General features: G+C 47.2%; 1 protein-coding gene across 5 annotated transcripts in view; it reads left to right on the top strand.

Moving 5' to 3' along the window:
* Nucleotides 1–23,687, top strand: part of PMFBP1 (polyamine modulated factor 1 binding protein 1) — a 1,053,891-nt gene that overhangs the window by 683,615 nt on the left and 346,589 nt on the right. For all 5 annotated transcript variants that reach the window (XM_029608277.1, XM_029608279.1, XM_029608278.1 and 2 more), the window contains 2 exons: nucleotides 7,850–8,092; nucleotides 8,510–8,740. In XM_029608277.1, coding sequence (XP_029464137.1) covers nucleotides 7,850–8,092; nucleotides 8,510–8,740 — 474 coding nt within the window. The remainder of the gene's footprint in view (nucleotides 1–7,849; nucleotides 8,093–8,509; nucleotides 8,741–23,687) is intronic.

The following is a 23,687-nucleotide window of genomic DNA, read 5'->3' as shown; positions in this document are numbered from 1 at the left end:
TTGGAAACCAGTATTGCAGGACTATCAGATGATTCTCCCGCTCCCACAGAATGCCAGGGACAGTCTGGGCTGGTGGTTGGATCCGCCGAACCTGGCCCGTGGCAAGTCCCTCGATCTGCCAAATTGGGTGGTGGTGACCACCTATGCCAGTCTAGCAGGCTGGGGTGCAGTCTGCGATCGAAGCGCCACGCAGGGGACGTGGTCCACGGTGGAGGCGAAGTGGTCAATCAACCGTCTGGAAACCAGAGCGGTCCGGCTAGCTCTGCGACATTTCCTCCCGCTTCTTCGGAACCGAGAAGTCAGAATCCTATCGGGCAACGCTACCACCGTGGTCTACATCAACCGACAAGGAGGCACGCGCAGCCCGCAGGTCGCGCTCGAGGCGGCGCTGCTGATGCAATGGGCGGAGCGTCATCTCGTCCGGCTAGCGGCCTCGCACGTCGCCGGTGTGGACAACGTCCAGGCGGACTTCCTCAGTCGTCAACTGCTGGACCCGGAGAGTGGTCTCTCTCCGACAAAGCAATGCAACTTCTCGTCCATTGGTGGGGGGCCCCCCACTTGGATCTGATGGCGTCCGCTCTCAACGCCAAGGCTCCATGCTTCTTCAGTCGCCGGAGAGAGCGCGGAGGGAGTGGATGCCCTGGTCCTCCCGTGGCCGCCATATCTTTCTTTTCCACCATGGCCCCTGGTGGGCAGGATGCTCCGCAGAATAGAAAGCCATCAGGGGACCGTGGTTTTCGTCACCCCAGAATGGCCCAGGCGACCCTGGTTTGCGGACCTGCTACAGCTGGTGATCGACAGGCCAATCAGGCTGGGGCACCTCCCCCAGCTCCTACATCAGGGCCCGGTATTTTTCGAGCAGGCAGAATTCTTCTGTCTTGCAGCCTGGCTTTTGAGAGGCGCCGCCTCCGGCGTCGGGGCTACCCGGAGGCGGTAGTATCCACGCTATTGCGGGCACGAAAGACATCGGCCTATGTTCGAGTCTGGAAGGTGTTCGAGCTGTGGTGTACCAGCCAGGCCACGAGACCCGCTAAGGCTTCTGTACCTCAGATCCTTCAGTTTCTACAGGCGGGGGTGGAAAAAGGGCTCGCCTATAATTCACTACGGGTTCAGGTGGCCGCCCTTGGCTTGCTGTTGAGCGATGGGGGCTCTCTTCTACAGCATCCTGACATTGCTCGTTTTCTCAAGGGTGTCAAGCATATGCGTCCTCCGTTACGGGACCCTTGTCCCTCCTTGAGTCTTAACCTTGTGCTTTGCTCCCTGTCGGGACCACCGATCGAGCCGCTGCGCAGCGCAATGATAAAGGATCTCACTCTCAAGACTGTATTTCTTGTGACCATCTGTTCCGCTCGACGCATCTCGGAGATGCAGGCTCTGTTGTGTAGAGAGCCCTATCTCCGTTTCTCCGACTCTGGAGTTTCGCTTCGCACCGTTCCCTCCTTCCTTCCGAAGGTGGTTTCTGCATTCCATGTGAACCAGACGGTGGAGTTGCTGTCCTTCTCTTCCTCAGAGCCGAAGTCTCTCCGTCTCTTGAATGTCAAGCGCACTCTGCGCCTCTATCTGGAGGCTACAAATGAGTTCCGGACCTCTGACCATCTCTTCGTACTCTGGGCCGGTCCTAAGAAGGGGTCTCAGGCCTCGAAGACTACCATTGCCAGATGGCTGAAGGCCGGCATTGCTGCTTCTTACATTGGGGCGGGACGGACTCCCCCACCCGGAATCGTAGCGCATTCTACACGTTCTCAGGCGGCTTCCTGGGCGGAGGTTCGCTCGGTATCCTCGCAGGAAATTTGTAGGGCAGCCACCTGGAAATCGTTACACACGTTCTCGAGGCACTATCGTCTGCACCTCGCCTCTTCGGTCTCTGGACACTTTGGCGAGCAGGTTCTCCGAGCAGGCCTCGCAGGACCCCACCCGATTTAGGGAAGCTTGGGTACATCCCACTGTCTGGACTGATCCAGGTACGTACAGGGAAAAGAAAATTATTATTTACCTGCTAATTTTCGTTCCTGTAGTACCATGGATCAGTCCAGACGCCCACCGCGTTTGGGTTCTTGATCCTGCTCAGCTCTGCGCTGCTTCTTGCTCGCAGTTGTTTCTTTTCGCTGTTTTTCACAGCTCCCTACAAGTTGGTAGGATGTTTGCAGTTACTTGTTGCGGTTACAATTGTTTTCATTATCTGTTTCCACAAACTTGATCCTTCGGGGGTTTCTACTCGGGCTTTGATATACTCGATACTGAACTCCTGCAGAGGGGGTAGTAGTATATATGGATACGCCCCCTCAAAGCTTGTGCTGACTCCATCTGCTGGATTGGGGACATAACCCACTGTCTGGACTGATCCATGGTACTACAGGAACGAAAATTAGCAGGTAAATAATAATTTTCTTTTATCTCAGTGCATCGTGAGTTCCTACTAGCTCCCCGAGGCTGCCTCAAGCTCTCTAGGCCTGGGATTTTATGACAGGATGAAGGGAATCTCCTTTCACCCAGAATCTCTTGCGGCCTTCTGTTTGATGGAGACCTGACTTAAAAGCCTGAACTGTGCACCTGAAGGTAAAATGAGGGAGGAGTTGGTACACTCCATCACATAACCTCCCCCTCAGGTCAGCTATGACTGGTTGAGAGTCCAAACATACCTGGGGCACACTTCAGCTCTGTCTCAGGTGCCTTCCCCCTCTGGCTGTATTGTCCCCAACACCCATGAGTTGTCTTCATAAATTTGCAAAATGGGGGATAATCTTGACCCAGGACAATTGGATATGGAAGTTTGGAGAGGATAGCCACTTCTAACACAGCTTGTCCTGCAGCGATCATCAAGAGGTCAATGGAAGTTGAACAATTTTGTTCATCCCCAAATATGCATGTTACTGTCTCTATCTTATTATCATTAATATGTCTTTGAAATAGTAAGTCCTTGCTAATGAGCATTTTGCTACAGCCATAATCTGCCAAACCCTGAGGAGAAGCTCCCTCCAGTTCCACCTGGATTATAAAGTCCTTAAGTCATGCATGTGGGACCCCCACAAAATTGTATCTTTGGAGTTTTGACAACTTTTGACCGCAAACGTTTTCCCACGTCATTAATATTCTGGGGCTCTGTCCCCATTCTTTGCTTCTTTTCACGTTTTTCCACTAACTTGCATTCGAACTCCAGGTCCTCAAGCCAAGGACATTCTTACTTTAAATGCCTTTCAGTTTTAGAGAAATCACACTCCCATAGGGCCGATCGGGTTTCTGCTCTACCTGGTTCACTTAGACTCTTTGGTCTCCAGCTGCCTATATGGACAGTGGTCTTCGGGCCTATTCTCCGCACAAATGGCACAAAAAGAAAGGGTCTGCAATGCCCCATTTCTGGGTCATTCCCAACTCTCTGATTTCCCCTTTCTTTTCTGGGTTGCAAGTCATTGCTACTTTAGAGCATCATTTTTAAATATGTGTACTTATTATTCGGGCATTGGCTGGGTCACCAGGCTAACGTCCATAGGTTCACTTTTGCCATATCGATAGTTCCTTGCTAAGTGTCCTTTCTGTCCAAAGTTAAAACATGTGGATGAGATTGGCATCTGGAACCTAGGTATGGAGGCTGATCTCTATCTTGGAGGTTCATTGATGAGGTCTACTATCTTCTGTACCATGCCAAGGCATTGTTAACGGGTATCATCTAAGGCCTTTATGCCAGCAGGCATTGACTGTGCCTAGTGGAAGCTTTCTGCCCCTTCCAGGGCTCTCTCCAGGGTGAGCCCGGTCTGTTGGCAGACCCAATTCAGCATGGGCTGGTCCATTCAAAGTTCTTTAGAAAGATCTCCGGGTCCTCTCCTTTCTTCATCTTAAATAGAATATGTGACTGTGAAGGTATCTGAGGTATTCTGGACATAGCCAATTGCAGGGCTTCAGCTGTCAGAGTTAAGACTGCACCTTGTTGTAGTAATTGGTCTTGTAGCCACTCTTGTTTATCTATTTATCAGGACGATAAAGAAAGAAACGCGGGCAAGCGATTTAGTATGCAAATGAGGGTCCGCGGTAAAAAGAGGTGCTAGGGACCCTAGCGAGTTCCTAGCACCTCTTTTTTGACATGAGCGGCAGCTGTCAGCGGGTTTGACAGCCAACGGTCAATTTTACCGGCATCGGTTCTCGAACCTGCTGACAGCTACGGGTTCGGAAAACAGATGCCAGCATAATTGAGTGACCATCTTCCGACCCGTGGGCCGCCGGCCAATTTAAAAAAAATTTTAAATTTTTAATTATTTTTTACTTTTGGGACCTCTGACTTAATATCACTATGATATTAAGTTGGAGGGTGTACAGAAAAGCAGTTTTTTTCTGCTTTTCTGTACACTTTCCCGGGGCCGGCAGAAATTAATGCCTGCCTTTGGGTTGGAGCTAATTTCTGAAAGTAAAATGTGCGGCTTGGTTGCACATTTTACTTACTGAATCTCGCGGGAATAACTAATAGGGCCATCAACATGCATTTGCATGTTTCGGGGGGGTTGACTGCGCGTTTTCGACACGCTATTACCCCTTACTGAATAAGGGGTAAAGCTAGCGCGTCGAAAACGCGCGTCCAAACGCGGGTTACTGTACTGTATAGGCCCATATGTTTGTACAGCATTTTACAGCTGTTGTTGCCCTATGACTAGAACTTATATTACCTGCTCCATATTATCTCCCTTTGGGGCCAGCTCCCAAACAGATAACTCACACAAGGTGGAGAAAACAAAAATACCTACTGGCCTGTCTGGCCCTATCTTACTTCTTGACCTCCGACTGCTCAGGTGGTGATAGCCCCCTTGGTTTGCTGTAGTAGAAATTGAAGTCAGAAGGCCCCAGGGGGAAAAAACACTCTGCAAGTAGTTAATTTTTTTGTTTGTTTGTTTGTTTTCTTCTTCTTAGAGGCTATGGCATTTTATTTATGCTTCCTGCTTAAGCAAAAAAAGTCCCCAAACTGACATTACGTGTAGTATATACGGGCCTGCTGCGGCCGCAGGAATAGTTCAGGAATATAATAAGACTGGATCAATTTAGTTATGGTGTAGGTATTTATTTACAGTGCTTCACAGATATAAGAACCAATATAATAGCCCACCTTGTCTCAGTGTATTGTGATGTCCTACCAGCTCTCTGTGGCCTCCTCAAGCTCTCTAGACCTGGGCTCTTATGGCAGGGTAAAGGGAACCTCCCGTCACCCAGTATCTTTTGCGGCCTTCTGCCTTAAGAAAACCTGGGTTAAATGCCTGAACAGGGCTCCTTATGGTAGAATGAGGGAGTTATTGGTACACTCTTTCACTATCCCTATGAGGGAAAACTTTCAGAAATATCTCCATTTTGTTTTCTGGGGAAACATTTCCAGTTCAGAGCTCTCCCTTTTGGTTTAGCATAGAGAACATTTACAAAGGTTATAGTAGTGGTAGCAGCATACCTAAGAAAGCAAGTGATCTTGCTTCATCCATATTTGGATAATTGGATGATCAGAAGCAAATCTTATTCAAAAGGGTTGTCAGCAATTAAGAGAAGAGTCACTTAACACCCACTCAGAAAGTAGATCATTTGGGGGTTCAGTTCAATACCAGAGAAGATCTAGTATCCTTAACTCCAAAAAGAATTTCAAAGATCTTATTAAAGGTGAAACATTTTTCAAAAGACCAGGCACCAATAACATGGACATATCTTCATCTTTTCAGTACAATGGCCTTGACAATAGATGTGGTGCCATGGGCAAGGTCTCACATGAGACTGCTTCAGTTGGCTCTGCTTATACATTGGAAGGCTCAAACACAAGATTCGTCTCCCAGGAGACAAGGAAAAACCTACATTGGTGGTCAAACAATTTGAAAAGGGGTACACCAATAGAATTGTAGATTGGATTTTCATAATGAAAGATGCCAGTCTGAAAGAATGAGGGGCTCATTGCCAAAATCAGTATGCTCAGAGTCAATGGTCTCAAAGGGAGTCACAATGGTCAATATATCATTTAGAAATAAGAGCAATAAGAATGACATTATACCGCTTCTATGTACTCATTAATGGAAAAGCTGTTTGAATCCTAAGTGACAATATCACAGCATTGGCTTACATAAACAAGCAAGGAGGAACAAGAAGCCCGGGAATAGCGGCGGAAATAGATCTTCTTATTTGGGCAGAAAAAATCTGCTCTAGATTTCTACTCTGCATATCATGGACAGGGAGATGCCTAGGCAGATTATCTGAGCAGGAGAGTGGGAATTATGTCATTGGGCATTCCAACAGATAGTGCAGAGGTGGGAATATCCACAAATAGCCTTAATGGCGACAAACAGAACTCCAAGGTGTTGAGATTCTTCAGTCGAAGAAAGTGTCCAGAGGAAACCCTACTCTCTATGTTTCCACCTTGGCCAATAATAAGTCATGTGATAAGAAAGATAGAAAGAGACAGAGCTTACAATGTTCTGGATGTAAATGGATGACTTTTAAAATATTTGCAGGTTACAGGAGAAATTCATCATTCGGAGAAATGATTTGTGGTGTTTGGGGGCCCGAGAAAAGGCGAGGCCGCTTCAAAATCAATCATTTCTAGGTGGATTAGAGAAGCCATTTCAACTATCTATGTATTGCAGAGAAAACAAGCTTCAAGGGCATTGAAGTCACAGTCAACCTGAGCGCAAACTTAGTCTTGGGCTGAAGTAGGTTTGGTCAATTCTATGGATATTTGAAAGGCAGCCAGATGGAATACTTTAAATCCATTTGTAAATATCATAGGTTAAATGTTCTCACCAGGCAGAATGCATCTTTTGGTGCATCTGTTCTAAGAGCGAGTTTACAGTCTACCCACACTTAATATGTGGGGTTTGATACTTCCCATATGTCTTGACCATTGGAGCAGAAGGACAAGGAAGGAGAAATTAAGACCTACCTGGTAATTTCCTTTCTTCTGCTACACCAGTCAAGAAGCCCACCCAGGAAGAATATTGCAAGCTATCTTGTAATTAAAAGGAAAGTTAAGGAATTATAAAACATGAACATATTAGTTTTAATGTTTTCTGTTAATAATTTGTGTAGCATTTTTGGCTTATTTTCATTTCAATATGAGTATTTTTATTATATTTTAACATTATCGATCTTTTATTGATGTTTCAGATTTTAGGGTAAAGATAGTTTATGTAGAGATGTGAATCGGAACCAGAATCGGTTCGGATTTCAGTTCTGATTCACATCTCTATAGATGTGAATCGGAACCAGAATCGGTTCGGATTTCAGTTCCGATTCACATCTCTAGTTTATAGACATTGTTAGATTCGTAGCAGCTCGTGGTCATAATTTATTTTAGCTTTGACAGAAGTGCACAGACTATACTGGTTCCATTATGACATACACAGAGGTGATGTCATTAAAAAAAAAGGTTCAACTCTGCCTCCCAATGCTGGATGAAGGAACATAACCCACATGTTCTTGATTGGTGTAGCAGAAGTAAAGGAAAGAAAATTATCAGGTAAGTCTTAATTTATTCTTATTTGTCTAATGTTGGATTCTGTTTTATGATTTCTTTTATTGTATGTGTTTTTTTGGTAAATGTTTTTCTTCAGTACATTAGATTTGATTTTATAATTTTTTATTTTGTTACTTTATTGACAGTACAATGTGTGTAATATTTATTATGTATTTTTGTTATTTTGCTTAATATATGTGTTGAATCTGTAATCTGCCTTTACCATAATTGTATGGTTTGGTGGAATATAAAACCAAATTAAAATAAATATGAGAGATTCAACTCCATCGTCAGCCATTAGCAGGTATGAGAAGGATTGTGACATATTCAAGTACCCAGTTTTGCTTTGTGTTGCTAACCTCAGTTCTTCTTACTCTTCTGTTACAGAATCAGAAACATGAAAGGTCCTTGCATCAATTACGAGATGAGCTAGACTCATGCCAGCAATCACACCAGTCAGATTTGGACCGCATGAGGAATGAAACTTTGTACCTTAAACAGGAACTGCACTTGTGTATGGAGAAGGAAGAGAACACCCTGCATGAGCTACAGCAGTGTAAAAGCAGCATGGAGAGAATGAAGTCTGAGCTAGCACACTCACAGCAGCAGCAGCAGTTGCTGGAAGAGGAGGTATTGAATCATGACAGAACTGGGAGAAGAAAGGGAGTCGATGAATCCCCTGAATCAAAGAGAAGAGGCTATATCTGGAGAGGAGATGGCAGGCTGGGTGCTCACTGTTGGTATGTGGGTTGAGGGGATGGGGAGAGGACAAAGTGTTTCAGTACCTTGCCGGTCAGCAATGAGGTCAGTGTTGATACTTCAGAAATTATTGGAAAATCATTAATATATTTAGTGCCGGCAAAAACACTATCAGTACTCATAGTTGAGGCCTGGAAATGTTAGTGCTGGCTAACATGGTGACAGGTGTTGGTGATGGTCACTAGGGTGGTTGAGCTTGTCTTGGCACTAGAGTTGATTACTAAGTTACTGCCAGTTCTTCCACCATGGTAGATAATAGGCTAATAGATGTTTGTATGACACCCACAGGTAATTCATTGTGAAAAGGAAATGCAGCAGCAGTCATCAGAGTTATCTCAAGTACAGGCAAAGCTGATGGGTGCAGAAGAATGTTTATTCACAGCAGAGAACAAAACTAACTCCTTTGAAACTAGTCTGGACCTGTACAAAAAGAAGTATCAGTCCTGCATTAGTCAGGTGGGAGAATTGGAAAGCACCCTGCAAAATCTGGAGGAAGACCTGAAAGATGCTCGCAGACAGGTAAGGGGGAGACCATACAGCTACAGGAAGGAGATGACAAACTCTGCTTCCTTATCATCCATGCCAGATCAGTCCAGATAAGTGGGTTATGTCCCCCATATTAGATGGAGACCGAGAAAAAAAGCTCAAAGCTAACTTAACACCCCTATAGAGTTTTGGTGCTGCCTTCAGTTCTTTAGTATTTCTCTGTCTCCAGCAGATTTGTAGACAAATGGGCTGCTGCTGTGGCTATGAGTAAGGCTTTAGGCCCAGGTTACCAGTGGAGCACAGGCCACTCCTAGAAGGCATTAGATCACGGTTTACAGTGGAAAGTAAACCAAGTCATCAGGACACGCGCCGGGTGATGGTTCTGGTGGCACTGATTCTTCCTTTCCCTTTGTGAACTGACTCATTTAGAGACTTTTTTCATTTTGGAGGTTAGGGGGTACAGGACGGGGGTTTAAGGGAGTGGAATGGGGGGGTGGGTTATCCACTAGACCCCAATGAGTTTTTCTAACACTTGGGGGATGAGGAGTAAGGGGAGGTTTTGGGGACCCTATACTCCAATGATTATTTTTGTTATCATTGGAATGGGATGGGAGGAAGGGGAGACCTGTCAGGATATTATAGTAATGAAAGGGGGATGGGGGGATAAATGTTATTGAATTTTGAAAGGATTGGGGGTCTATCATCACTCTAATGGATAACTTCTATTTTTTTTACTTGGCATGTCAGGGCTGCCTTGAGTGGTGGTCACAAGGTGAAGAGAGGGGTCAGCTTTGACTCCCGTTTACCTTTCATCGATTTTTACTGGCCTTTTTTAAATTGTGCATGGTCCTTTAAATTTAACGTAAGAGCCTCAGCACCCACATTAGATTAACATTTTTTCATTAAATGGTGTTAAATTAACGCTGCTGACAACTTTCTAAGGTGGCCGCATTTATTTATTTACATCATATTGTCTATTCGTGAGTTACTTTGCTTAGATTTACAATATTTATATATGCAAATCACATGCAAAGCAGCTCATTCCAATAAGGGAGGGAATCTAGGCAAGACCATGCAAAGTATTGCCAAATATTTTGTACAATATCGCCAAATAGGGCTATATCTCATGATGAACAGCATATTAATCATGTGATCTATGCTGTTTTACACGCATTCGTATCCTACCACAGCTTGAGGCTTCTTACAGTCAATTTGCTTTCTGCTCACAGTGGTATCCAGTTTTACAAGGCTACTTTCCCGCTCTCTTGGGAGATTAGAAGGAGCCTGAGCAGGTGACTTCTCGTAGTTGTCTCCTGCAAGGAATGGATTTGCAGTCTCCATAATTATTTCACACAGTATGAATGAACTTTATAGGTTAGGGGGGGAATTATGATATGGGGCAGGAGCTCTAGTGGAGAACCAATGGACTCAAATCTAGGCCAAGGTCCAGAGCCAGCAGTCTACTGCTCCAGAAATTTTGGTCTTTAAGGCAGTCTGGGTGGTGGCAGTGTAATTCTGATCTGAACAAGCTGAAGGAGTCAAATTTGGTTGGGGATAGAGTTCTCACAGGACAAGCAGGATGGTAGTCCTCACAAATGGGTGACATCGAGGATGGAGCCCTGTACGGAAAACTTTTCTGTCAAAGTTTCAACAAGCTTTGACTGGCACACTGGGTGCACTGAGCATGCCCAGCCTGCAATTTTCCCTGTGAGCCACAGGTGTCTCCCTCAGTCTTCTTTTTTCCGCTCTGCAGTCAGCATAGCGGTTGGAGCTCTGTGAGGATTTTTTAACTAATTACCTCATGGAAACACTTAACTTTTCACTTCAAAAAACACTTTTCCCTGCACAGGTCTCCCTCCGCGTACGTTTTTACGACGCTCGGTGAGTACTAATTCTTATTTTTCGGTCGGTTCCTGTCACTATCTTAAGGCTGTTAACTGACTGAAGCCTTCCCTTCCCCCATTTTTCAGTTAGCTTTAAACAGCTTGCGAGTATCTCTGTGACACTCTGCTTGCTTATGCTAGTGGGGTAGGGATTTTTTCCTTAACTTTAGGACTTCTGTAGCTTCAAGTCCTTCGTTCCCTGGTACCCTCACGCAGTCGATACCCTATCGCTACACCGGGACCCTCCTAAACCGCCCTGGGCTTTTATATGTCATCAGCGCCCCTCCCCCCACGGTGCCCTGATGCCTTTATCCATGTTTTTTGCTTTTCAGTGCTACCAGGCTTTTTCCTCCTACGCACTGTTTTTTTCCTTGGGCTTCCTCGGTGCCGTCCCTACCCGGATGCATGCCATTGACGCACACGCTGTTAGTCACTGCCATGCATACTCGGGTCGCCGCCACCGCTGCCCGAGACACTTTTTAACGATCCCAGGGTCACTTCATCGATGCCACCCCCCCTTTTGGGGATGCCATCGATGCCCCATCCTCCCCACCGATGTCCAGCCCTTTTCCATCGGTGGGCATCGGTGCCATATCGATTCGTCGGTGGGCATCGATGCCGGATGGTCCCCATCGGTGGACATCGGTGCCGGATGGTCCCCATCGATGGACATCGGTGCCGGATGGCTTGTCCGTCGATGGCATCGGTGCCGGATGGCCGTCCGTCGATGGCATCGGTGCCGGGTCCTTTTGCATCGATGGACACCGATGCCCAGGTGTTTCATCCATGGGCATCTATGTTAGAATGCATCCATCGAGGGCAGTCGATGCCAGGCTGCTCCCATCGGTGAAATTCGATGCCCAGGTGGGTCCCATCGGTGGGTATCCATGCCGGCTCGATTCCGTGGATGGGCGTTGATGCCAATGCCAGCCTTATGGCTGGCATCGATGCCCATGCCGATTCCAGGACTGGCGTTGATGCCGGGATGGAATTCATCGACTGGGAGATCCATGCCATCGATTCCATACGTGTCCATATCGATGCCACCGACACACGTGTCTGGGGCACCGATGCCATGTACACTTGGAAATCTGAGTCTGTCCAAATCGATACCGTCAACGTCTGTGGCCCTATAGTTGATGCCTGTGGCCATGCCACAAACGGCATAAATGCCCGCCTCCATGCATTGATGCCCTCGACACCTCCGTTTTCCTTCGGTGTCCTTGACGCCCTATTGATTCGACTTCGACTCAGTCGATGCCGGTATCTTTTTCAATAACGGCAATGTTTTTCGATTATTCGATTCCACATCGTTTCAAAGATACCTATGCCACTGCTGTCAGTGCCCGTCACTGTCATCATTCTCCTGGCCAGTCATCGACGATTTTTCATACCCATTTTGATGATATCCTCGAAGCCCCTTAGGTTGCCTTCAATATCGTCAATACCGACATAGCACCGCCACATAATACCCTCGCCTCCTCACATTGCTCCACGCTTTGGGTTCTTTTTTAAGCCCCGTATTAGCTTAAGACACTCCATTGTGTCAGGAGCAGAGCAGGCGTGCTGACAGTTCGTCATCGATCGCCTTCCAGGACGACGAGGGCTTCCATCTCGGCGCTGGGGAAAGACCGGGCCGAGCACCGTGGCACCCATCATCGCCGACATCGTGATCGTCCGCCGCTGACGCCATCCAGCACATCGGTGCCATCCTTCTCCAGGCTGGACAACGCTCGGGCAGAGCGACATCACCACTGCCATCAGCACTGTTCCTACAGTTTTGGCAGTCCTTGGTGATCCAGAACTTCCGGATCCAGGTCCGACAGCTTCTGCATTGGCGTCACGACACATCGAGCCGCTGTGACGAGGGAAGGGAACATGAGTTCCGTTAGGGCTCCTCTGTTCCTGGCGTGCCCCACCGTCAAGTGGTGTGGGACTATGGCCATCTGTTACACTTAGCAGTCTAAACGCCACTCACGCCTGGCCTGTCTCCTCTGTACCTGTGCCACCATACCGGGTTTCAGAGCGAGATGGACGTTTACGTCCCCGGCCTTACCCTCGAGGACTCCGGAGACCGTCGGGGTCAACAATCTTCACCGGCTCGTCTTGCGGCGATCCACGTCGGATGGTAAGTACCCGCTTCGGCGGCATTCCCATAGAGTTGTGTTCTCCCATTCGGACCGTGGTTCGAAAAGTTCTGGGTCATGTGCCTTTTAGAACTGTATTAGTGTCACATATCACTATGTTAGCTATGTTAGCCACAATATCAGGAGAACCCCTCTATCTTCTTGGGATTGCAGCAGGGCTTCTTCTCTTGTCAGTAACAAGTCCCTGTGCCGACCAATGCTCTGACTCTTGGTTCCCTCCCAACCCAAGGTCCAGCTGCATTGGCTGATCTGCTAAACATGAGATTCAGCAACCATTGCCCCATGTACAAGTCCACCTTGAGGCCTGGCCACAGGTCTCAGTGTCTCCTTGTACAGCATACAGAAATGCGGGTACCACTTACTGCTCACACACCTGCAGGAGCCTACATGATATCCTCCATTGGGACACCTCCTGGTCTCCCATCTGGTCAGATATCAGAGCGGCCACCCCACCTTGTACCAAAGTCCCGGTACACTCCCCCAGGCGCTACGAAGTGCAGAGGGGAGAAGGGAGGGGGGTTGGGGAGTTTTAATTGCACTATTCTTTCTTTTAACAGAAAATAGTTACTCTCCGCACATCCTGGACCTAAGAAAATCCAACTTTCTTTAGACGTCACAGGTACAATGGTATCTTTGTTTACCATCACTCCATATTGCAGTAAGTACATTATTTTAATGTTTCTATGTGCTTTATGGTGAGTCAACATTACAACCCCAAGCTCTGCCGCTGGCACCAGCTTCGGTAAGTGAACTGTCTCTTGCATCACTGTTGGTGAATGCTGTTTTCTCTGCGGAGTGTAACATCATTCACTTTCCTTGCATAGACTACTGCTAACCACTTTCAGTACATGCAAGGAGCTCTCACTTTTTTCAGGACTCACTATACATTTACTAACTGGGATTACTGTCACTGCCATAAATCCCTTCTGTAACACTTCTGGACACCACAGTCTTAAGACCCTCTTGTCCAGCATGCGCACAGACATTCTGATACATTGTTATATGTCCCTGCGCATATTTTCCATAACCTCAGCCTTTCAACTTTTCATGGTTGGGCTATGGGGTTTCTTCCCACTATGCATTTTTCTCATAATTCAAAACTGCTATGGGTTATATTCAGTGACATTCTATACTCAATGGACCTAAGTGGTTTCATTGCTTTCGTCCCTGATTCTTATCCCAGTTCGAACTAGGACCTAGTCTCCTTCGACTCATGCTCGCAATTCCTTAGGGTTATAAAGTTTCTCCTGAAAGCTGTCAACCCATTATGCATCTATTGCACTCCAGCATAGTTTCTCATAAACGTCCTGGACGTTGCACCCATGAGTTATGCCCTTATGCCTTCCAATACTGCTTTTGCAACAATTCTTTGTGCATACAGACAGACAGCATAGGGACAATGTGCTTTCCAACTCATAAGCACGCACAACCTCTTAGCTACTCTGCTAGACAGCTGCTCAGCTCTACCCTTGGCCCTTGTTCACTTCATGCGTCCTTGGGCCACATATCTAAGAGATTTAATGAACGCTCTATCTGACCTTCTCCACGTAGGTTCTATCCTCTCGAATGGTCTCAATTACATGTGTACAGGGCAAATCTTTTAACGCTGAGTTTAACTAAACTTTCCTCTGCGTCTGCATCATTCCATACGATGCACAGGTTCTGCTCCCTACACATGTTTCCTATGCGTTCCCTTAGATGCCTTTTCTTCCATCAAAGGCCTCTTCAATATATCTCTTCTGCTGCCTCTCGTAGCCAGCATTCTTCTAATGTTGAACTGGGATGGGGTTCAGTATTCTTTTCCCCACTCCCTGACTGAGATCAGTATGCTTCCCATACTTCTCAATCCATCATATCAGTAACCTTTTATTCCCTCACCAGTCAGTCCCAAATCATAGACTTACTGATGTTCTTAGGTTCTGGTAGCGTCACAAAACCTTCTAAACATAAATCTTGCCGTTTAATATGGCAGGCTTTACCTCCTGACGCTAAAAAAAAAAAAAAAAGAGGTATTACCCCTTTTACTTTTCCACCATTTTTTCTTACTCCCTCGGATTCTGTTCTCCAGACATCCTCCACATAGATACACCTTTCTCTTAGGAGGTGTATCGTTTTGGGAGTTGGGTTCCCGTTTTCGGTAATCCTCTCTGAGTCGGCTTACCATGGATTATCCACTGATCAAGCCGCCTCTATTTCTCTAATCACGGAATGAACATATATATTCTCCTTATAAGTCTCATACATTCTACGTTTGAGCCTTTCCATTCCTCTCTTCCACAGTTTGGCAAGGGAACTTCTTTCCCTCTTAATGTCATTCCTGCCAGCAGGGTCCGTGAGTTATGCACTCTTTCCATACTCACCTGACTCCGTTCCTCTGCCACTGAGTAGTTCTACGCATTCAACTTTCTATCCTTTTCAGGTAGATGTTGTATCTCCTTTCCTCAGGAAATACTCTATTAATTTTTCCTAACCTCTCTCTCTCGCCCTAGGGAGAGACTGGGTTTTCCACATTCCTGGACAGTAATGCTGCGCTTACATTCTATCTACATTGCACTGCATTCCATGTGAATTCCACTTGACTCTTTCCTTCATGCAAGGGTCAAGCTGCTACTTCCAGTGGCCACACAGACCTAATCCTTCTGATTAAGTGGTCTATATTTCCTTTCCTACCAACAAGCAGACATTTCACTACAACACTGTGGGTATCCACATACTGTTGTGTCCGTCTTAGCCTTAACAGCTTCCCTTTGGTTACTGCTGCTTGTACTTTTTTATCAGGTTGCAGCCTGGAGTCCTCTCCATACCTTCGCAGCCTATTATTGCTTACATTTGACTAGCCGGCATGCTCCATGTTTGGCCAGTCCGCCTACTCTTACTTTTTTCAATTCACTACCCAACATCCTTCCACGAACCCATTATGGTGTTGCGGATGCCCTCCGTTCCCATTTCCACCTCAGTCGTTACGCCTTTGCGCATCTGCGGTGTATCTGGTGCATTCCCGGGCATCCTCAGCTCGGTACTCACCCATTTGTGAGGACTACCATCCTGCTTGTCCTGTGAGAAAGCAAATGTTGCTTACCTGATGTAACAGGTGTTCTCACAGGACAGCAGGATGTTAATCCTCACGAAACCCGCCCGCCACCCCGCGGAGTTGGGTCTGTATACTTTTATTTTAGTTTCGCTTGCGCTTTTTAGCTATAAGACGAGACTGAGGGAGACACCTGTGGCTCACAGGGAAAATTGCAGGCTGGGCATGCTCAGTGCACCCAGTGTGCCAGTGTCAGTCAAAGCTTGTTGAAACTTTGACAGAAAAGTTTTCCGTACAGGGCTCCATCCTCGATGTCACCCATTTGTGAGGACTAACATCCTGCTGTCCTGTGAGAACACCTGTTACATCAGGTAAGCAACATTTGCTTTCCCCTGCAGTACCAATATTGTTATCGAACAGATAAATGTTTTGAGCTGACATTCTTGAGACCCCAAAGTGTAAAGACTGTCAGATGCGGCCTCTTCCCTACTTGTGGTCAGGTGGGACACCAACATGAGTTGATATCAGATTAGCCCAGAGAAGCTCCAAATAAGTTCTTCAGCTAAAAAAGGAAAGCAGGAGCCCAGGGTTTGGATATCCTTGTAGAGCCACGACTGGTATCTAGTCTTCTGCATTTGTTCCTGCTAAAAGCATGGATATGACCCAGACTGAGTTCTGACAGTGCAAACAGGGATGCTCCTTCACCCTTTCTGCCAGTAGAAGAATTATTCTAGGTTGTAAAAGAGAATGGAAAGGATTTTATCCCAGGACAAGCAGGATGCTAGTCCTCACATATGGGTTATATCGGTAATGGAGCCCTATCACAGAAAACTTTCTGTCAAAGTTTCTAAAAAGCTTTGACTGACACTGGCACAGTGAGTGCACTGAGCATGCTCAGCATGCTATGATCCCTGCGTCCACAGGGGTCTCCCTTCAGTCTTCTTTTTTCCAATCTGCTGTAAGCATAGCGATTAGGAGCTCTGTGAGAAATTCTAACACTTTTTTCCTCATGGAAAGATTTACATTTTTACTTCACAAACACTTTTCCCTGCACGGGTCTCCCTCCGCGTTGGTTTAATCGACGTTCGGTGAGTACTATGCCATATTTTTTCGGTCGGTTCCTGTCACCTTTCTGGCTGCCAACCAACTGCGGCCTTCCCTCTCCCTATTTTTTCAGTTATTTATTTATTTATTTTTAATTTTTATATGCCGATGTTCCTGTATAATATACATATCGCACCAGTTTACAAGGAACTGAAACTGTCGCCTCTGGGGCGGAATACATTGGAACAAGTTGAAATAAAGAACTTACAGAGAGATAAAAAGGACACATTCAAAGAGACTATTAGCTGAAATAAAGTGCAACTCAAAAACATATGTACAGTGGGATAGATGGACAGGGGTCTATAAAGTCATCGACTTCATCGGGCCTTAGCTCTCCGGGAATGCTTGGGCAAAAAGCCAAGTCTTTAGCTTCTTTTTGAATGTCATAAGGCAAGGTTCTTGGCGGAGATCCAGAGGGAGCGAATTCCAAAGTGGGGGACCTGCAGTGGAAAGGGCGCGTTTCCTCAGTGAGGTTTTTGCCGGCTGGGTGTGTAGCATGTTCTTGTACGCACTTCTTATCGGTCTCTTAGTAATGTGCTGCTGCAGTTGAAAAGTTAGGTTGAGGGGGTAGATGTTGTGTAGGGCCTTGTGTATCATCATGAGGGCTTTAAAGTGAATCCTGAATTTAATAGGCAGCCAGTGAAGGTTCTGGAGGATGGGGGTGATGTGATCCCTTTTGTTGGTGTTTGTAAGGATTCTGGCCGTCGCGTTCTGGACCATCTGAAGTGGTTTGATGGTGCTAGCGGGAAGGCCCAGAAGGAGTGAGTTGCAGTAATCCAGTTTCGGGAGGATGATGGATTGTAGTACCAGGCGGAAGTCTCGGAAGTGCAGAAGTGGTTTTTGTTCCAATAAGACCAAGTTTTGTGGAGAGATTCAGCTATAGGGGTGAGGATTTGTATATCATCCGCGTATAAGAAGTGTGTTAGCTTGAGGTTGGTTAGTAGATGGCAGAGTGGGAGGAGATAAATATTGAATAGAGTGGGTGAAAGGGATGATCCTTGGGGTACCCCCAACTTTGAACTGATAGGGTGTGATTCTTTGTTATTGATCTTGACCTTATAGAACCTGTTTTCAAGGAAAGATTTGAACCAGTCAAACGCCGATCCTGTGATGCCGATGTCAGCTAGACGCTGAAGGAGGCAAGTGTGGTTCACGGTGTCAAACGCTGAGGAGAGATCCAGTAGTGCGAGTAGGTAAGGTTGACCTTTTTCCAGATTAAGGAGGATGGTGTCTGATAGCGAGGTTAATAAAGATTCGGTGTTCAGGGACTTTCGGAATCCGAATTGGTTTGAGGTGAGGATGTTGTTTTCTTCTAAGAATTCGGATAGTTGTTTGTTTACAACCTTCTCCATGACTTTGGCGATCATTGGCAAGTTAGCTATAGGTCTGAAGTTGGCTGGGTCTACGGGAGGAAGGTTGGGTTTTTTGAGGAGAGGCTTGAGCATTGCGAGCTTGAATTGGTCAGGGACTTGGCCTTGCGACAGAGAGCAGTTTATGATGTCTGCTACAGGTTTGGCAATGATGTTAGGGATGGAGAACAGCAAATTGGATGGGATGTGGTCTAAAGGATGAGATGAAGGTTTCATCTTCTTGAGGATGTTTTCAATTTCTAGGGCAGACATCAGCTCGAAGGTGGCAAGAGAAGCTGGGGTTGAGTTATGTTGTTGGAGGGTTGTGTGTGAGAGTTGAGAACCGGAGGTGGATGAGTAATTCAGATGATGAGAGGGCCCCTTGAGGGGAGCGACAACAGCCTGCAAGTGTCCCTCTGTGACACTCTGCTTGGCTGTTAGCGCTAATGGGACAGGGACTCCCACAGTTACTGGTGCCGCCACTGACCCGGTAGATTCAGGTCCTTTATTTTCCTCAGTACCTTCGCGCAGTAGATACCCCATCGCTACCGTCGGTACCCCCCTTCAGACCACCCTGCGTTTTTAGATGCCACAGGTACCCCTCCCTCTGCTGTACCCTGATGCCATCCTCCCTACATAGTTTCTATCAGTGCCATCTATGTTTTATCCATGGCACTGATTTATTTCCTTAACTTTTATCGGTGCTATCGTTGCCCAGATGGATGCCATCAACGGACACCTTGTCTCGTCGCTGACATCCATACTCTGGTCGATGCCACCGCTACCCTGGGCACTTCCATCGCGGTTATCTATTCCATCGATGGCCATCGATGCCAGGCTGTTTCCATCGATGCCAGGCTGTTTTCCATCGATGGAAATTGATGCCCAGGCTATTTCCATTGATGGGCATCCATGCCAATGCCATTCCATCGATGGGCATCCATGCCAATGCCATTTCCATGCATGGCATCGATGCCAATGCCATTTTTCATGCATGGCACCGATGCCAATGCCATTTTCCATGCATGGCATCGATGCCAATGCCATTTCCTTGCATGGCATCGATGCCAATTCCATCGAAGAAATCCATGTCATCATTGATTCCATTGGTGCCCATGTCCGTGGCATAACTGCCATGGACGTCATTGTTGCCCGAGTCGATCCAATCGATACCGTCGATGCCCGTGGCCATACCGCAGATATTGACAGCGCCGGCCTCCATACATCGATGATCTTGACACCCACGTCGTTCCCATTGGCATCTTCTATGTTTTTATGAATGCGGTCATTGACTCCGGCCGCCCTGTATCCTCCTCGCTTCCGCGGCTGGAGCCGCGGCCTTCTTCGGGGCCTGGGACTGCCCCCATCGCTGCTTCCTCTTCGCGGCGCTAAGGCCGCAGCCCCGGGCTGAAGTAGCGGCTGGAGCTGCCCCCGAGGCCTCCTGCAGCGGCTGGAGCCGCTGCCGACGTCGGGCCTGTGTCCCAGGCCAGCCCTGCCTCTTCTCACACTCTGCGTCGGTGCAGGCCGCTGTCCGCGGTCCTGCACAGCTTCTGCACTCTCTTTAGGCGCCGGCGCGTGCCTCTCTTCTGCATTTAAAGGGCCAGGCACAGGAAGTGTGCTGGCCCCACCTTGGTGACTGTTTCCTGCTTCAGCCCTATAAAGGGCTGCTCCGTCTGTTGTTCCTGGCCTTGCATCGTTGTGGAGTCTTCGCTCTGGAGGCTCCTGCCTGCCAGAGCCTGTGTAAGGTCTTCTTGTCTCGTGGAGTTCCTCATCGTGCTGTCTTCTTGTCACACCATGTCATGTCTTCGTGCCTGAGGTCCTCGTCCAGGTGTCTTGCTGTCTTGATCTTCCACGTCCTGGTGTTCCTGCCTTCCTCGATGTTCCTTCCTGCGCCTCGTCTTCAACACTCTCGAGCCTTCTGGTCCGGTAGGCCAGGGGTCCCTCAGATGCAGTACTCCTGAGTGGACTAGCCTGCTGGTGGACGGTTGTCCTGTGCTCCTGAGCCGTCATGTCCCGGATGTTTGTTCCTGTGCTGTCCCGCTCCCGTTGTGGTCCGTGACCAGCCTCTGGGGCTGTGTGGGGCGCGTAATGGGACAGGGTGGTCCGCGACTCAGTCCCGTGAGTGGGCTGAGTAGGGCGCCTTGAGAGACAGTGCCAATGTCCATGCCTTGTGTTGCCTATGTGGATCCCAAGTGTCTCGTCTGTGATGCCGTCCGCATCGATCCCAAGTGTCTCGTCTGCAATGCCATCCGCATCGATCCCAAGTGCCTCATCTGCGATGCCGTCCGCATCGATCTTGGTGTCACGTATTCATAGTCCTGGTGTCATGTCTTCAGCCCAAGTGTCTTCGTGCCATGTGATGCCGTTGCATCAACCTCAGTTTCTTCGTGTCAAGGCCCGTCTGCCCTCAACCTCAGGCCAGGCCTGCTGCTCCATGCTGCTTGCAGCAGGTCCGAAAGGGCCCGGAATGGTCGGAGGACCATTCACCTTCCAACATCCTCGGATGTTGGCCTTGGGAGCTTGCCGGCCTGGCAGAGGGTAGATCGTCAGCCATGCAGGGCCACCGTCAACCCTTGGCCCGGCCCGGAAGCCCTGGGTCAGGCTGAGGCCCATGGGCACACGAAAACCACCAGAGTACAACAGAATGCAAGGCCTTTCAAGGCTGTTCTCAACACCCATAGACACCTTTCTTCCATCAATGTGTCTCTTCCGCTACCTCTCATAGCCAGCATTCTTATAATGCTGAACTGGGACGGAGATCACTGTTCCTCAGGCCCACGTCCTGCCCGAGACCAGTATGCTTCCCATACTTCATACCCAAAACTCTCATGAACCTACAACGGGACAGAGGAACAATAGTCCTCTTAGCCTTATACTGGCCTCGACAAGTATGGTTTCCCATATTCATCGACCTCTAGATCACAGACCAATTCGCCTGGGCACAGCATCCACTCTCGTAACTCGGAATCAGGACAAGATGCGTCATCCCAACCTAACAACTCTTGCCCTGACAGCTTGAATGTTGCAATTCTACAACCACTTAATCTTTCAACACAAGTCTCTAAAGTTCTCGTAGCTTCATGAAAGCCTTCCGCATGTAAACCTTACCACTTTTAGTGGTCTAGATTTACCAAGTGGTGCACACAAACAGGTTTTCACCTTTTTTCTTGCCCCACTCCTTCTGTACTAGATTACCTATATCACCTTTCGGATTCTGGTCTCCAGCATCCTCTGTAAGGGTACACCTAAATGCCATAGTGGCATACCACAAGGAAAAAGGGTATACGCCAATAACAGTGTAACCCCTAGTATGTTGGGTTATGAGAGGGTTACTTCACCTTAAGCCTCCCATTCGACCACTGGTCATTAAATGGGACCTAAGTGTAATACATTCCTGCGACAAGAAATTTCTTACATAAAAAGTATTTTTCTTAGTAGCCATTACATCGACTAGGAGGGTCACTGAGTTGCAACCTCTCATCACATACTCATCCTACATAAGGTTCCTGCATGACACAGTAGTCCTTTGCACTCAACCCAAAATTCCTACCAAAAGTAGTCACAGATTTTCACTTAATCAGTCAATACTCTTGCCTACTTTCTTTTCAAGACCTCTCTCTAGCCAAGGAGAGAGAGTCTTATACACCTTAGACTGAGAGCGTGTACTAGCTTTTTACCTGAACCACACGGTGGTCCATAAGACATCCAACCAACTTTTTGTTTCTTTTCACCCAAAAAAAAAAAAAATATATATATATATATATATATATATAAACCAAGAGCCGCGGTAGTAAAACGGACTCTCTCCTACTGACTAAGAGACTATCGAAATCTGTTATGAAAAAGCAAAGTTCCTCTCCACGGGTGAGTAAAAGCACACTTAGTAATGGCTATGTTTATATCAGTAGTACACGATCATCCAGTGCCCATTATTAACATATGTAAAGCTGCAACATGGAGTTCCCTTCACACCTTTGCAGCTCATTATTTCTTGGGCAAAGAAGAACGACAAGATTCAGCCTTTAGACAATCTGTCTTACAGAACTTGTTTCCAATATATTCCCAACTCCTTCTACATCCAACCTGCTGTGATTTTGGCTTCCTCATTTTTACCAAAAATACTGCAATGTTGATTCACTACAAATGACTCAGCCTCTAGCTTGCTAATCACCCATATGTGAGGACTAGCATCCTGCTTGTACTGGGATAAAGCAAACTTGCTTACCTTGTAATAGGTGTTATCCCAGGGCAGCAGGATGTAGTCCTCACCACCCGCCACCCCACGGAGTTGGGTCCGATACGTTTTATTATTTTCTTTTATATTTTTGCTTACGCATAATGCTACAAACGAGACTGAAGGGAGACCCCTGTGGACGCAGGGATCATAGCATGCTGAGCATGCTCAGTGCACTCACTGTGCCAGTGTCAGTCAAAGCTTTTTAGAAACTTTGACAGAAAGTTTTCCGTGATAGGGCTCCATTACCGATGTCACCCATATGTGAGGAATACATCCTGCTGTCCTGGGATAACACCTATTACAAGGTAAGCGATTTTGCTTTTTTGGGTTTCCACCTTGGTTGTTGAGAAAACTAGGCTTACATAGTGAGAATATTTAGTGTCAGGGTTATAGCCTTTGGTGGCATGAAAGAGGACCACACAGAGGATCTGATTTAGAGTTTGGAGCCCCTTTCAAAATCCATTCCTTTCATCCCAGAGGAGATTGAGATGAAGGCATAATTTACAAATCTCGCAGAGGGCAGAGACCCACTCTGGCTTGCTGCAAAAACACAGTCATAGAAGTTCTTTCACTATTCTCATGGATTGGATACTTTCTTCTAGGGAGACAAGAATGCAAATCCTCCACTGTGGAAGGCGTACTCAATTTGTAACCTAAGTTTCCTATTCATACCCCAGATCAGTCCAAATGCATGGTTTTTCATCCTTACCAGCAGATGGAGACAGAGAAGAAAAGCTTTACTGACACTGTGCTACTTAAGGTAGTTTGCCACCTGCAGTCTCTTAGTATTTCTCTGCCTCTAGCAGATGGTAGAGATGGAAAACCCTGCTTACTTCCAGGGGGTGCTAGGTTCTGACTTGGGACCATAACCCTTATAGAATGAGGGTGGGCAGGGAGTTGGAGGCCCTTGGAAGCCTAATACCTGGTTCCCGTAAAAGGATTTTGATAGCCAATGGTCTGTCTCCCTCATTTCCTTCCCTCCTCTCTCCCTCTGGCTCCCTTCCAGTGTGAAGCTGTGAGGGAGTGTATAGAAAACTCCCTCAGACTACCTTAAAGGACTGGGCACAGCAATCCCACCTAGACCTCCTTAAGCTTGAGACCCACAAGGATTAGACAGGCCCTGGGGAGCTGACAGAGTCCCTGCATACATCTAAGGTTGGTTAAGACTCTCTAAAGACTTTACTGTTTAAAGATTGTGCGTTGCCTGAGGTAAAGATGAACTTCCTGAAGTG

The sequence above is a fragment of the Rhinatrema bivittatum genome, chromosome 7, assembly GCF_901001135.1.
Source record: "Rhinatrema bivittatum chromosome 7, aRhiBiv1.1, whole genome shotgun sequence".
Taxonomy (NCBI): Eukaryota; Metazoa; Chordata; class Amphibia; order Gymnophiona; family Rhinatrematidae; genus Rhinatrema; species Rhinatrema bivittatum.
Note: the sequence above shows the minus strand (reverse complement) of the source record. Positions and strands in the feature narration are given on the sequence as shown.